Raw genomic sequence first — 15387 nt, 5'->3', positions numbered from 1 at the left:
TCAAGCTTAAAAATGATTTCAACTAATAGTTTTATTTGAGTTAATGTCCCATTTTATTACAAAAAAAAATCAAATTTTTGAAGTCTTGACAAAATGAAACCTTCATTGAGAGGTCCATATCTAAATGTATTCGGGTGTATATTCAAGACACCTGACTTTTCCTTTTTTAATCACTTGACCTGTCTCCAGCTCTTCCCTGATGCACATTGTCCTCCACTAGTAGACATGCCATCGACACTCTAGAATGAATGAGTCGGCTTTCAGAGCACTAAGGCAGGCAGACGTTTTGGGGCTAATTAAATTGTAGTGAATGTAAGAGGAGATATATTTAGGCCTCTTGCCTGCCGTTCCTTGGCACTGCACCTTTGAGAAGTAATAGGATGCAGTCTGAATAAGGAGACTTCATAGCTGCTACTTCACATTTTACTATAACACACCTCCCATAAACAAGATATATGAATGCTGACTTTCATATATGCATCTGTCACCTGCTGTCAACATAAAGCACTTGGAGTTAAAGAGAGTAAGAAATCTAAGAAGGCAGCAGTCTGTGTCTATTGCATGTGTTCCAATAGTGCAATTCAGGAGTTTCATAGCAGCGGCCAATAAAGTCTATTCGCAGCCAGTGATGGAAAAGACGGGGGGCAAGGATTCCTCCTGAGCAGCTCATTGGTGTGTTCACAGTTACTGGTGCAGTTCCACCAGCCTCCTGGTACCTTTTTGTCCATCCACGTGACTTTCAGATTAGCATAGTTCCTGTTAACTTAATAGAAGAGAGTAGTAAATTAGCAGGCACAACAAAACTCTTTCAGTATCTAGTCTACTGTATTATCATGGAATGTGTGAGACCTGCCAGGTACGTTCACTACATTCATCTACAACCTCAATTCAGAAAAAGTTGGGACAGTATGGAAAATGCAAAAAAAAAAAAATGATGATTAGTGATTATTAAATTTACTTTGGCTTTTATTTCATTGCAGGCAGTATGAACTTGGTTGGCACAGTGGCGCAGTGGTAGTGCTGCTGCCTCATAGTAAAGAGACTTGGGTTAGCTTCCCAGGTCCTCCCTGTGTGGAGTTTGCATGTTCTCCCCGTGTCTGTGTGGATTTCCTCCCACAGTCCAAAGACATGCAGGTTAGGTGCATTGGCAATCCTAAATTGTCCTTGGTGTGTGCCCTGCCCGGGGTTTGTTTCCTGCCTTGTGCCCTGTGCTGGCTCCAGCAGACCCCCGTGACCCTGTGTTAGGTTATAACAGGTTGGAGAATGACTGACTGACTGACAGTATGGACTCAAGATATTCCATGTTTTGCCTGTTCAACTGCATTTCATTTGTTAATATTCATCCATTCCTGCATTTCATGCCTGCAACACATTCCAAGAAAAGTTGGGATGGTAACGCATTCGCCACTCCTATCTATATGTCGCTATTCCTTCTCACAACACTTAACCGGCATTTGTCACTGAGTTTACCAAGTGATGAAACATTTCTGGTGTTCTTTTGTCCCATTCTTCCTGCAAACACATCTTAAGGAGTGCAATGGTACGAAGTTGTGGTCGGGATGGGGGCAAATTAGGGCCCGTAATGAGGTAAAATAATGAAATGATGTGATTTCAAACAGGTGATGTCAACGGGTGATTGTAATCATGATTGGGTACAAAAACAGTATCCACTAAGGGCCAAGTCTTTGAGGAGCAAAGATGGACAGAGGATCTCCAGTTTGTCAAAAAATGCGTGAGAAAACGATTGAAATATTTCAAAACAATGTTCCTTAAAGAAGGACTGGAAGGGATTTGCATATTTCTCCCTCTACAGTGGCGAATATCATGAAACGATTCAAGGAATCTGGGTAAAGGGCAAAGACGCAAGCCTGAGCTGAACACCAGCGAGCACCGATCTCTCAGATGGCACTGCTTTATGAATCATCGCTCAGCAATAGTCGACATAACTACAGGGTGGTCCAGATATAATTATGCAGATCCAGATCGTCTGAATGACTTTGATTTATGCAGGGACGATTCCAGTTTGGCGTGAAGACGATTCTTCATGTCATCAGTTCGCACACTTCTCGATGGTCCGGGATTTTTCGGGTGATTTTCTATGTAATAAACTTAATAAGTTATAGCGTAATGAAACTTGTATAATTAGATCTGGACCACCCTATACATGGGCAAGGCCTGATTACTTTGGCAAAACCATGTCAAGAACTACCAAATGGAGTTATATTCATAAATTCCAAAAAAGAAGCCTTCTGTTAACCATGTCAAGAAGTGGCGTTGACTTTCTGGGTCTGGAGAATATCTGGGATGGACCATCACACAAAGGAAATGTGTATTGTGGCCAGACGAATCAGCAATCCAGATCTTTTTTGGAAGAGGAGGATGATGTGTGCATCGGACCAAAGACACAAAGAACCATCCAGACTGTTATCAACATGTCCGAAAGCCTGCAGGGTCTGCCATGGCATGGGGTTGTTTCAGTGCCCTTGGCAAAGATCATTTATAATTCTGCGATGGCAGCATTCATGCAGAAAAGTACATTGAGATTTTAGAGCAACATATGCCGCCTTCGAGACGGCATCTTTTCCAGGGACGTCCATGCATTTTTCAACAAGACAATGCAAAATCCCATTCTGCACTCATGGCATGGCTGTGGAAGAGGAGGTTCCAGATACTAGACTTGCCTGCCTACAGTCTTCATCTGTCCCCTGTAGAGAATTTTGAAAAGAAAAATGTAACAACGACGACGACCCCGTACTGTTGCACAACTTAAGACGCGTTCCCAAGAAGAATGGGACAAAAGAACACCAGAGATGCTTCATCGCTTGGCATCCTCAGTGCCAAAACTTCTGTTAAGTGTTGAGACACGGAATGGCAACATTACAGAGTGGCGAATGCTTTACCATCCCAATTTTTTTTAGAATGCGTTGCAGGCCTGAAATGCAGGATTGGATGGATATTAACAAATGAAATGAAGCTGACCAGACAAAACATGAATTATTACTCTAGCAGAACAGCGAAAAGAGATTGAATATATTGTTCGTATTGTGAGATATGGCTGGCTGTTCATCCCGGCCAATACCCCCAGGCCGCCAGATGGCGCCCTCCCTGCAGCATGCAGGTGCCCCGAAGGCCAGAAGGGAATCCTGGACAATGGAGTTTTTATCCACAGCCCTGCTGGATACTATGGGGGGCCACTAGAGGACGCTGCAGGGAGGAACAAGGAGTATTTTCCATATAGCCTGGAAGTACGTCACAGTCACAAGGACGGAAGAAATAAAGTACTTCCGGGCTGAAGAAAAAGAGGAGTTTTCACCTGACCCGGAAGTGCTGGGAAATCACATGGACTGGGGGATCAGAAGCACTTCCGGGTCAAGGACTTTAAAAGGACTATGGGAAACCCCAGTGGGTTGAGCTGAGTTGGGAGGAAGGGAACAACGCGTCTGGGTGTGGAGGATTATTGTATTGATTGAATTATTGTAATGATTTATGAGTATTGTGGAGTGGAGGGTGCTTTGTGCACATTATTATTATAATAAATCCATTTTTTGGACTTTTATCTGGTGTCTGGCGTCTGGTCTGAGGGTTCAAGGGGACGACAGCGCCCCCTATCGGTCACAGGATTTAAACTTTAAGGAGGAGACTTGCAGATCGTCTATTTTGTGTTGCCATCAGGGAAGAGTAGTGTTTCTTCCCAATGAAGAAGCGTATCCGCCAGACTTAAAAGATTTGCGGTTTGGTGAAAGTGAAATCCACATAAGCGAGCGGCAGTGATGCGAAGTGGCTGGTGCATAGCGCAGGCCAGGGGGTTGGCAAGCGAAGCGAGCAGCCCCCTAGTTATATATTGCAAAGAGGGTTCTGACACAATGAAAAAAATGAATTTGAAATTTGTTTTGATGTATCTTACTTTATTAAAGTTCATAATTTATTTTAGTTTTGTTTTAGTAATGGGTGCCACCATTTTAGGCTATTTCTTTTGGCCACCTCCATGGAAAAATCTTCCCAGAATTCCCTGGAGTGCACTCGTTTATGACATCATCCGGGCTGTATTTCCCGATTTTTGACCTTGGCCTGTTTCTCAAACACTCGTCTCCTGGTCAATTTAATTTTCTGTGTTATTGTCCCTTGTGAGCAGGGGTGGATCTTCTATGAAAGTAATGAATTTTAAGCTTCAGGGCCCCAGAAATGACTGTGGTCTTCATTGCTTAAAAACTTTGGTTGTCTACTGTATGACATAAGGCTTTAAACAATAATAAATAATATAGTGTAATTCAATACAAAATAATAGTCAAAATAAAAATTAAAAGGTTATTAAAGCATCATGTAGGCTAGTCGTAAAGGAAAAACAAAGTTCAAATTAAGGATGTTTCATTCTAAATATATTTACCAAGTGCCATTGTGAACTGGCAGTACCACGTAACACAGATATCTGGTTTATAATTCCTTATCACCATCCTGAAGGACGGCAATTCACCTTTTTTTAAAGAGTAAAAACTTTTTTAACAATATAGCAAGCTACAAGGTTGATAAATTAAGATATGATAGTAATTCTATAAGAATGACATCATCATAGGGAATTTTTAGTTAGCGTCCAGAGAATGTATAAAGCAAAGCAATACAATAAAACTTCATGACTGATGAGTGAGGTTTACTCCTGTCAAGTTAGAGCACAAGATGAACTCATATGGTGAAATACACCTGGAAAAAAAGGATTGCAATATCCAGTGTCGCATAAAGCACCTTACAGTAGGGAGCTTAGAAAATGTGAAGAAGTGCAAAGACCTTACCTTGCTTTGTGCCACATCTGGACACATACACAGGTGGAAGGCCGCAAAAGATTTCTCTGGAATTCTCGATGCTGTTGCAGGCTCTTCTTAATTAATTTGCAGATCATCAGACCCATTGTGATGTCAGAATGCAGATTGTAGCATCTCTCCAGCAATGATGGGCCTTTACCACAAGGTACAATGTCTGTTTCTTCAAAGAACTGAACATTGTTCCTCTTGCTTATACGCTTACTCCACGCGACATTGGTATAAGTGGCGTTGAATGCCGTCAACGTAGAAAATGCTACAAAGCTGGCAGACTGGCTTTTTGTTTTCTGTGTTTAACAAGAAGCTTGCTACTCACACCTGAGGAATGTTGTAGAAAGGGGAGAGCTTATGCTCTGCAGACAGGGTGACTGACTCCAATGGTTCCCGGGGAGCAGCATACTCTCTGATGTTGGGCAACCCTGACACCACACAGCAACACAAAGCTCGGCGGTCCACGTTCATATCTGCCACCTCTTTCCACTCGTTAGTTTCCTTGTTGTAACACTCCACTTCAGCAGAGGTGATGAAGCCGTCATAACCGCCAACTACGTAGAGTAGGTTCTCCATCGTCTCAATGCCAAAGTTACTGCGCGGTGTGATCATTGAGGAGACGACTCGCCAGGAGTCAGTCAGTGGGTCATAGGCCTCAGCAGTGTTCAGGCGGTCTTCCCCATCAAAGCCTCCCACCTAGAAAATACAAGTGCGAGTCCGATTTATACAGAGCAGCTTATAAAGTGACTCACCGTGGTATGAAATATTCATCTGTCAAATTCAAAGTCTGCAGATAGGACAGTAGTCAGGGACTTTGTTCACTCTTAATTCTGCTAGGGTAAGCAACAAGTGGTTTAAAATTCTGTTAAGGAAGCATTCATATTGTTACACAAGAGCAACATCAGCATCTTTACTGCAGGCATCTATTGTGTGTATAAAGTGGGCAGAAAGGACATATAGCAAGAGTAGTCGTAAACTTATTTCAAATGTTCATTCTTCTAGAATAAGCAGCAAATGCTTTAAAACCATGTGGATTTAATACAACAAACAAGAGCAAAGTAGGCCCACTTACCTTGGTCTTTTTTGAAATGTGGTTACGTCCACACTATGTTTTTATTTAAAAACGATGTTTTTAAAAGAAAACGATCTTTGTCCACACTACCAATTTCATATCGTTTTTGAAAATCATCTCCGTCCACTCTAAAACGACTAGAAACACATATGACATAGACGTGGAAAAATAAAAAAATCCTTGAAGGGACGGTTACACCTCCATCCATGGGATTTATCGGAAAACTGTAGCAAGCGGTAAATTATTTGCCTTTTGAGTATGCTCCCAGCATAGTCTATACATAAACACAATTTAGATGCATACGGGTAAGCAACACAACAAGTGCCATGGAAAGCAACTCTTCTATGTCCGTGAATATATTTTCCTTCTGGGAAGGGTGACCAATCGGGGAATGAGAAGTTATAATGAGCAGGATCCAATTACAAACAAATCAGAGAGCAGTTAGAGTCTGCATTTTTGATAAGCTGAGTTTTCGCCCATCCACACCACAATTCTGAGGCTGCGTTTTCAGAAGTACTGTATATAGCTCTGGAGAGTTTACAAGTCACTGTTTTCAAGGGGTTTTAAACATCGGGGTAGTGTGGATGGAAGTATTAAAACCGAGACTCTTCTTCTTCTTCGTTCGGCTGCTGCCACCTAGGAGTCGCCACACAAGAAGATCATCTGTCTCCATCTATCCCTGTCTTTTACATTATTTTCTGCCACAATGACTGCCATCATGTCCTCCCTCACTCCATCCATAAAACCTCCTCTTTGGCCTTCCTCTTTTCCTCATGCTGGGTGGTTCTATCCACAACATTTGTTTCCCGTTGTAGCCCACATCTCTCCTCTGTATTTGCCCAAACCATCTCAATCTCACCTCTCTTACTTGGTCACCAAACTGTCGTACCTGTGTTGTCCCTTTAATATACTCACTCATATAATCCTGTCCACCTTCATTACTACGAGTGAAAATCAAAGCATCTTCAACTCTGCCTCTTCCAGCTCTGCCTCCTGTCTTTTCGTCTGAGCCACCATCTCCAAGCCATACAACATTGTTGGTCTCACTACCGTTTTATAGACCTTTCCTTTTACTCTTGCAGGTACTCTTCTATCACAAATCACTCCTGCCACTCTTCTCCACCCAGTTCTCCCTGAATGAACTCTCTTCTTCACCTCTCTGCTGCACTCTCTGTTGCTTTGGATTGTTGAACCCAAGTATTTGAATTGGTTTACCTTCACCACCCTGCTCCTTGCAGTCGTACCCGTCCACCACCTTCCCTCTCATTCGTGCACATCTACTCTCTCTTACTCCCATTCATTCCCCTTCTCTCCAGTGCGTACCTCCACCTCTGCAGGTTCATCTCAACCTGCTGTCTACTCTCACTACAGATCACAATGCCATCCGTGAACAACATAGTCTGCAGAGACTCCTGTCTGACCTCCTCTGTCAACCTGTCCATCACCATCTTGGTGTCACAATCCCTCCTAATTCACTAACAACTGTGTTTGGAGGACTCCAAGAAGGGCTCGAAGTGTAGAACGACAAACTAACCATTGCAAACGGGAAAGGACTTGAACCAGGCAGCCATTCCTACCACAGTCACAATGTCCTCACACATATACTGCACCACCCTCACATACTTTTCTGCTACTCCTGACCTACTCATACAGCACCATAACTCCTCTCTTGGCACCTTGTCATATGCTTAGTCCACAAACATGTAATGCAATTCTGTTTGACCTTGTCTGTACTTCTCCATCAACGCTCTTACAGCAAACATCGTATCTGTAGTACCCTTTCCTGGTATGAAACAATATTACTGCTCACAAATGTAATGGCTGCATTTTTAAATGAAAACATAGTAGTGTGGATAGTGCCTATGACAGGATGACGGTGGACAAACAGGATGATAGATTGACTCTTACTCAAACAAACTTTCAGTCAAGTAAAAGGCAAACACAATAGGGTGCAACAGCCAGCTACGCAGATGTGTAACAGTTTTAAAACCTCATTTATCATAAAACAAAGCTCTTTGGGAAGCTTGTTTCTTTAACCCATTGGAAGCAAAGCTCAGACCAGAACAAAAGCATCTCTGCATTCTATATCGCTTACCGCATAAACTTCATCTTTGTAAGCAATCACGCCAACTCCACTTCTCTGGATCATCATTGGGGAAATCATTGACCACTGATATATTCCAGGATCGTACACCTCAGCGGTGAATAGGTAGTCTTCGCCATTGAAACCCCCACAAATATAAATCTGGAAGGGAAATAAACAGTATTTGTTTTTAAGGTGATAACTTAGTTCTGTGTTTCATAAGACACTATTCTGAAACCCACTTAATACAACTGTGGGTCACAGTGGTGGGGTGCCAATCCCACAAGCATTGGGGACCTTCACATTGACTGGGGAGCACTAGTGCTTTGCAGGGTACACTCACACATGCACACCCACAATCCCTCACATTACACCAATTTAGAATTACCAGTCTATACATATTGGGGGATGGTGGTTTGCCCAGAGAATGATAAGCACACTGAATAAACTACCAAGTAGTGTGGCAGACTGTATTACTTTAGAGACCATCAAAGGTTGATATGATGTTCATTTGAGGAAATTAGATGAACATGAATAGGACTGATGATCTTTTGGGTTCAATGGCTTGTTTTAATGCATGTATGTTCCATTTTGGGAGACAAAACTGACATAAGAGTAGAACATTGTCAAAAAATTGTCAACTAATCTGTCTATCAATCCCTCTATCTTATCCTACCAACTATACTAAAATTAGGGTCTGTCTATCTATCCATCCATCTTATCCTGCCAACTATACTAGAATTAAAGTCTATTTATCTAATCCTAACAACTATACTAAAATTAGTCTGTCTATCTATATATCTATCTATCTAATCCTGCTAACTATACTAGAATTAAACTCTATTTATCTAATCCTAACAACTATACTAGAATTAAAGTCTGTCTATCTATCTATCTATTTATCTAATCCTGCCAACTATACTAAAATTAAAGTCTATTTATCTATCTATCTAATCCTAACAACTATACTTAAATTAAAGTCTATCTATCTAATCCTGTCAACTATACTAAAGTTAGTCTATCTATCTTATCTTATCTTAGGGGACTGGGCAGTCTCGTGGTCTGGAATCCCTGCAGATTTTATTTTTTTCTCCAGCCGTCTGGAGTTTTTTTTTTTGTTTGTATTTTCTGTCCACCCTGGCCATCGGACCTTACTCTTATTCTATGTTAATTAATGTTGACTTACTTTATTTTCTTACTGTGTCATTTATTTTTCTTTTCTTCATTATGTAAAGCATTTTGAGCTACATTTTTTGTATGAAAATGTGCTATATAAATAAATGATGTTGTTGTTGTTATCCTGCCAACTATACTAAAATTAAAGTCTATCTGTCTATCTATCTACTGTAATCCTGTCAACTACACTATAATTAAAATCTATCTATCTAGCCCTTCATATCTATTTATCTTTCTATCACACCAGTGCAGGAGAATTTTCAGTTCCGTTTCAATGACCTGGAAATGCGACTCACTGCACTAGTGTAGCACCTTTTAGTTTTAACATACCCATTGTAATGAAAGGTAGGGACAGGTGGCACCCAGACCAGGAGACCCTCAAAATGATTGGATCATGTGGGTGTGCCAGTTAAAATGTTTGGTGTTTCCTTTTCCAGTTGGGAATGGCACTATAATAGAAGGACAGAGGGAGACTTCATGGTGGGGCCATGCTTTTCCCCAGTAGTCTGGGTGGCAGCGTCCCTCTAGTGGCAGTACCCAGAATGAGTTGATGTACAAGCTTCAGAATTGGGTGAACACTTGGAAAATAAAGTTTAACGTTAAAAAGTACAAGATTGTAACACATAGGCAAATGGAATGGCAATTATAAAAACAAGTTGGGAGACGTTGTACTACAGGAAGCAACATCTGAAAAGAATTTTAGGGTTTGTGTTGAGACGTTTTCACCATCTAAACATTATGAAGAAGCGATCAAAAAGGTGACTAAAATATTAGGTTATATCATGAAAACTTTTAAATATAAACCGTTTGAGATTATGCTTAGACTATATAATGTACTAGTGAGATGGCATCTGGAGTGTTGTGTGCAGGTCTGATCTCCATGCTACAAAGAAAGGCACAGCAGCACTTGAAGCTGTGCAAAGGAGATCAACAAGGTGCATCCCAGTACTTAAGGACATGTCATACTGTGACAGACTCAGAGAATTAAACCTGTTTAGTCTCAAGCAGAGTAGACTGCATGGGGGACCTAATCCAGGTCTTCAAAATTCTCAAAAGCATCCATAAAGTAGATCCAGCAGAATTATTTCAGGTAAAGGGTGAATCATGTATTTGAGGACTCCAGTGGACATTATGGGGTGGTGTATTTAGGACTGAAGCCGGGAGGCACTTCTTTATGCAAAGAGTTCTGGGAATCTGGAACAAACTCCCAAGCAGAAACCTTGACAACCTTTAAGCAGAATCTGGATGAGATATTGGGACAGTTTAGCTATTAGCTAAACAAGCAAGGCTGTTGGACTGAATGGTCTACGGTCATTTGTCAAACTTTTTTATGTTCTTATTGGCCAGAGGTGTGTGGATGCTTGGGGTGGCAGGTCTGCTCACTGATATGAAGTGGTTCCCCAACTTCAGCACCTCCATTCTTACCTTCCCATGCAGAGTCGTGGCACTGGCATCACTTCTCCGCTCATTCATAGATGACAGCAGGGTCCACTGGTTAGTCTCTGAATCATACTTCTCGACTGTATTAAGGCGAGCGTGACCATCAAAGCCCCCCATGGCGTAAATGAGCTCATTCAGAATGACTACACTGACATAGCCCCGGCGGGAATGCATGGGGGCCACTTCTTGCAGGACCTTCTGCACTGGGTGAAACCTGCAAACCCTGTTGCAGTACTCCACACTGTCAAATCCACCAATAAAATAAATATACCCTTTCACATAGACCGTTCCGAGGTAGGCTCTGGGCGTCTCCTCCTCACACGTCACATCCATCCACATTTTTGCCCTTGCGTCGTAGGCCTCAATAATATTAGTGGGGTGACTGTCACTCCAGCCTCCAATGGATAAAAGAATACTGTAAGGCAAACGAGCGTGAGCCAGGGAGCATCTGGACTGTGGACCAATGGCTTCATTCATACTAATCTCATAGATCATTTGAAACAAGGCTCTGTAGAAAAAGAGTTTATATTCCTCATTGTCCTGTGTGTACTCACTGTTCTTCACATCATCCAGAAAGAGCTGAGCATCCTTGAGTTCTAGCCGTACCTGTGAAAAGAGAATCTGAGTCTTATCTCTTTTCTAAGATGCCGGCACTAGCACATCTGTGCTGCTTCTCTGGTCTCCTGTGCTTAAGATGAAATATCAGTGTTATTAAAGCTGCGTACCTTTGAAAGAAGTTTCAAAAGAAATCCTGTACGGTCTTCTTTCTGGTGGAAAGTCCACTTTATTACAGCATGGAAGACCTGGCTCTCATTGGTGACGTTTAACTCATCCCTGTTGATGATGTCATACAGTTCATAGAAACTCAGCTGCAGGAACTCCTGAGACTCCTGCATGAGCTCCTCAAACTTGTACATGATGTACCTGAAGGCTCTGAGGCACAGCTCTGGACAGCAATGATAGTAGGCAAACTTGAAGATCCCAATACAGTTCTCCACGCTGAGCTGAGACTCGAGGAAGTCACAACAGAGGTTTAAGAGGCCCAGGATATTAAACTGGTCAGCCACCATGAGCAGCTGCTTCACGTTGTCTGAGGTGATCAGGACAGTCTGGGTGTAGGCAAAGGAGATGATCATCTCCATCATATCTGGAGAAATGCCAGAGATGTTATAGATCATTTTCTCTGTGCTGTTCCACCTCTTGGAGAACAGTGTCCTGCGAAACAAAAAGAATTCAATAGGTTATTAGGTGCCATAGGGTCATTACTGTTATTTGCAAGAGTACAGTGAAATTCTGCTTGCATGTGCTAAATATAAGCAACATGGTTAGTGTTACTAAAGAGAGATCAAGACAATTTGGACCATCTTCGATTTACATAGCGTCACAATCAGTCCCTTATTTTTTGCAACTAAAATGAAACCAAGACACATTTTTGGACATTCATCCATCTTGATAGATAGATAGATGGATGTGAAAGGCACTATATAGCATAGATAAATAGATAGATAGATAGATGTGAAAGGCACAATATAGCATAAATAGATAGATAGATAGACAGAAGAAACCTAGGATGGATTGTAGTGTGTCTCTCTGAAACAAAACCCTTGGCAAAGTCGGCAGGATTTTAGACAGGTGGCATTTCTATTAGATAGATACTGTAGAAAAGAAAATTCTTAAAGTTGATCACAATTTCATATATTTAAAGAGAATCATAAAGCATGTATGAGAACAAGTATTATATATTCTGATGCACATTAGCATAGTAAGAGTTAAACAATAAAAAGCCATTGCTGGTCTATTTTATTATTTTTCTCTGTGCAGGTGCTAAGCTTAAAACCTTAAGTCAAGGACATTGTGTACTTTTAGAGGGCTAAATGGGCCATTCTTTTAAGAAATGCAGCCACTGAGGCTTTGGCCATGAGAGAAAACCAGATAGGCCGTTCGCTTTCCATTTGCAGCGGCTGGGCCTCTGCCTCCCTGTCTGCTTGCCTGGACAGGTGAGGTCAAGTCAAGGAAAACACAGCTTATAAGAAACAGCGTTATTGTTTTAGGGGCGGAACTGCCCCAACCTCTAACCCAATATATAATGTGTGGGTCTGCCTGATTCCGACTTACTGGTGGGAATCGATTGATAAATACGTTTTGGACATCTGCACAGGGTATGAAGTAATGATGGCAGTTTTGGTCTGGTGATGGATATTAGGTAATGATGGGAAGAGCCAGAAGGAGGAGAGTATTTTTGCATAAGTGATAAGAATTGTGATAAATGTAAGCTTACTGAATTTGCTAATTCCTCATCTCACTTGATTTGAGTCTGTGTATGCATCATGCAATAAAACTTGATTCTGCTATCTTTCTAAAACTCTTTGTGCCTTCTTTGAGCACTGTGTTTCTGCAACAATGATAGATAAAGGCACTATATGATAGATAGATAGATAGATAGATAGATAGATAGATAGATAGATAGATAGATAGATAGATAGATAGATAGATAGATAGATAGATAGATAGATAGATAGATAGATAGATAGATAGGCTTTAATTGTCACAAGGGGGAAGTTTGTTTTTTTTACAGAAGCTCAAGAAATAGTTAAAGAAACAAATATACTTATTTATTACAAACAAAAACACACAAGAATAACTAAAAAGAAAGAAAACTTCTGACTTGGCTAAGAATGATTACCTTTAGTATAAAGGGGCCAAAGAGGCATTTCATCACACACTTTTATTAAATGATTTTTTTAGCTGAAAAGTCCTCTATGCTAATATGTCAGAGAGAGAACAAGCAGTAATGTTCATAATAGGCATCAGTTTTGTCTTCACACTTTTTTTCTCTCCACTACTACGTCCAAGAGCTGACGATGCCACAACCTCAGATTTGTTGAATTATCAGCACGTTTCGGGTCATAAGCTTTTGATTAAGATCAAGTTCAGATTCTAGCCCCAGACATTTGTGAGTACCAGCAGGCTGGCCTGCCTATCTTCATGGTGCTTGAAGCTCAGTAATGGCTGCAACTGTAATTCTACCTTTTCTTCCTATCATGTAATCCGCTTCTCTAGTTTGCTTCATGCTCAGCAGATGTTGGTGCCCTTCTTTTTCTTTTGGCAATGTCAACTTTAATCATTCTGCCATACAGAACCACACAAACAAAGCTCCCTTTGTCAGGGTTTGTTGCTTTACCAGCATGGTTGAGTTCTCAAGGTGGAGTGGTGGCTCTGAGGCTAAGAATCTGTGCTGGTATCTGGAAGGCTGCTGGTTCAAATCCCATTACTGCCAGAAGGGAGCCCTTGAGCAAAGCCCTTACCCTGAAAATGGCTGTACAATGGCTGACCCTGCACTCTGACCTCCAAAGGTCATTTGTGAAGACATTTCCCCTTGGGGATTAATACAATGTACCAAATATCAAAAAAGGCCTTTGATTAAGACCTAGATAAAGGTTCTAATACCAACAGTTCATAAGTCGTCGACTGACATAGACTATTACTTGCTGAAGTGACAGGGAAGCCACCATGGAGCTGGACATACTTTACAACGGCAATAGACATACAATGCATTGTCTGCTTACCTGAAGTAAGGGCTACAACAACAGAGGACATTCTTGTGAGCAGGGAACTCCACTCCGTTCACACAGATGATTACATCGAGAAAGCAGCCTTCCAGGCGCAGCTCATTCAGCACATTGTAGTCCAGGCTGCACATCTTATTTTCCATGCTACCCTCCTGTCATTTAAATTAACCGGACTCAATCACAAGAAGAAAAAGCAACATCTTCAACCCAGCAGCTTGGAAGTTGAGTCCAAAACCTAGTGCAGGGTCATCACAATGACAATCCCGAAGTGGCCATGATTCGGCAGAGCCAAGTGATCCATTTAAGAGGAGGAGTGCTCTTTACATGGACTGTGGGAATGATGAAGATTTGCTGGGAGCACATGTGAAAAGTCCTGAGATACTGGGGGAAGATAAGGGTTAAAATGTAGAGAGAGTGAAGACTAAAGTATATAACGTCTTGAAGGAGCCACTGGGTTGAGTCAGTAGGCTGTGGAGCTGCATTCTAAAGGCCTTCAGTTACTGGCTTGTGCTTAATTCTAGTCACACATAAAATGCTGCCATGATTAAAGGCCAATCTGTGACACACTGCACTGATGTTTGCTTAAAAACACGTGAATTAGTTGCAACTTAACACTCATGAACGACAGCTGCTTCACTACTAATATCACGGGCAGTTCTGTGTCCACACTGCACTCTTACAGCTCTGCTCTGGAATGAGAGTATACATGCTAAAGAGTCTTTCTAGAGTTTCTGGGGTTGCACCAATTTGGTCTTAGTAGGGGTCCCTGCCGTTTGAAGTGGTAAAGTCCAAGGGCCGGCTGGCACAAAAGAGCATTCGTGTCCTATAAATTTAGCACAAAGCTGAATAAAAGCCAAAGTTTTACATGTGCTTCATAACTTCTGCTAGTATACTACTCGGGCACCATCACCCCACTCCAGAATGTGGTGCAGCCCGGAGGCCAAAGGATTAGGGACATGGGCATTTTGTATTGTTTCACATTGGACCGTTACTACAAGAGGGGTTGATTAGGTAATTTTTGTCACATGTATAGAGCACAGTGAATTTCATCAGATCTATCTGTACCGGACGCGTCCTTGTCGCCACAGGGTCCACTAGGGTGCGTGTGGTTTGGCCATGTGTGTGCAAAATGGGCAAAAACCGATTCCTTTTCTGACTTCTATGGCAAAACCTTCCAGAAACTTGGAGGGTACATTGAAATGTGCGTAACAAAACTTGGGCACGTCTAGTTGAAGACGACCACAA

At 41.7% G+C, this 15387-nt stretch overlaps 1 protein-coding gene across 1 annotated transcript; it reads right to left on the bottom strand.

The window, feature by feature from the left end:
- On the bottom strand, positions 1–14285 carry LOC120541260 (kelch-like protein 10). The gene is made up of 6 exons (XM_039772734.1): positions 14140–14285; positions 11299–11788; positions 10559–11179; positions 7970–8119; positions 4785–5498; positions 1–763 (listed from the first exon to the last, which is right to left on the bottom strand). Exons 1-5 carry the CDS (start codon positions 14283–14285, stop codon positions 5124–5126), a joined length of 1782 nt encoding a protein of 593 aa, XP_039628668.1. The 3' UTR covers positions 1–763; positions 4785–5123.
- Between the last annotated feature and the right edge of the window lie 1102 nt (positions 14286–15387).

Source organism: Polypterus senegalus, chromosome 12 (genome assembly GCF_016835505.1).
Source record: "Polypterus senegalus isolate Bchr_013 chromosome 12, ASM1683550v1, whole genome shotgun sequence".
Taxonomy (NCBI): Eukaryota; Metazoa; Chordata; class Cladistia; order Polypteriformes; family Polypteridae; genus Polypterus; species Polypterus senegalus.
This window is presented reverse-complemented; position numbering and strand designations above follow the sequence as displayed.

Excerpts from the sequence above, each read along its gene's own strand:
- LOC120541260 (XM_039772734.1), bottom strand. The coding sequence starts at position 14,285 with ATGGAAAATAAGATGTGCAGCCTGGACTACAATGTGCTGAATGAGCTG. Across the intron at positions 11,789-14,139 it reads TGTTGTAGCCCTTACTTCAG|GACACTGTTCTCCAAGAGGT; the intron begins GTAAGCAGACAA and ends TTTGTTTCGCAG. Across the intron at positions 11,180-11,298 it reads TTTTGAAACTTCTTTCAAAG|GTACGGCTAGAACTCAAGGA; the intron begins GTACGCAGCTTT and ends CTCTTTTCACAG.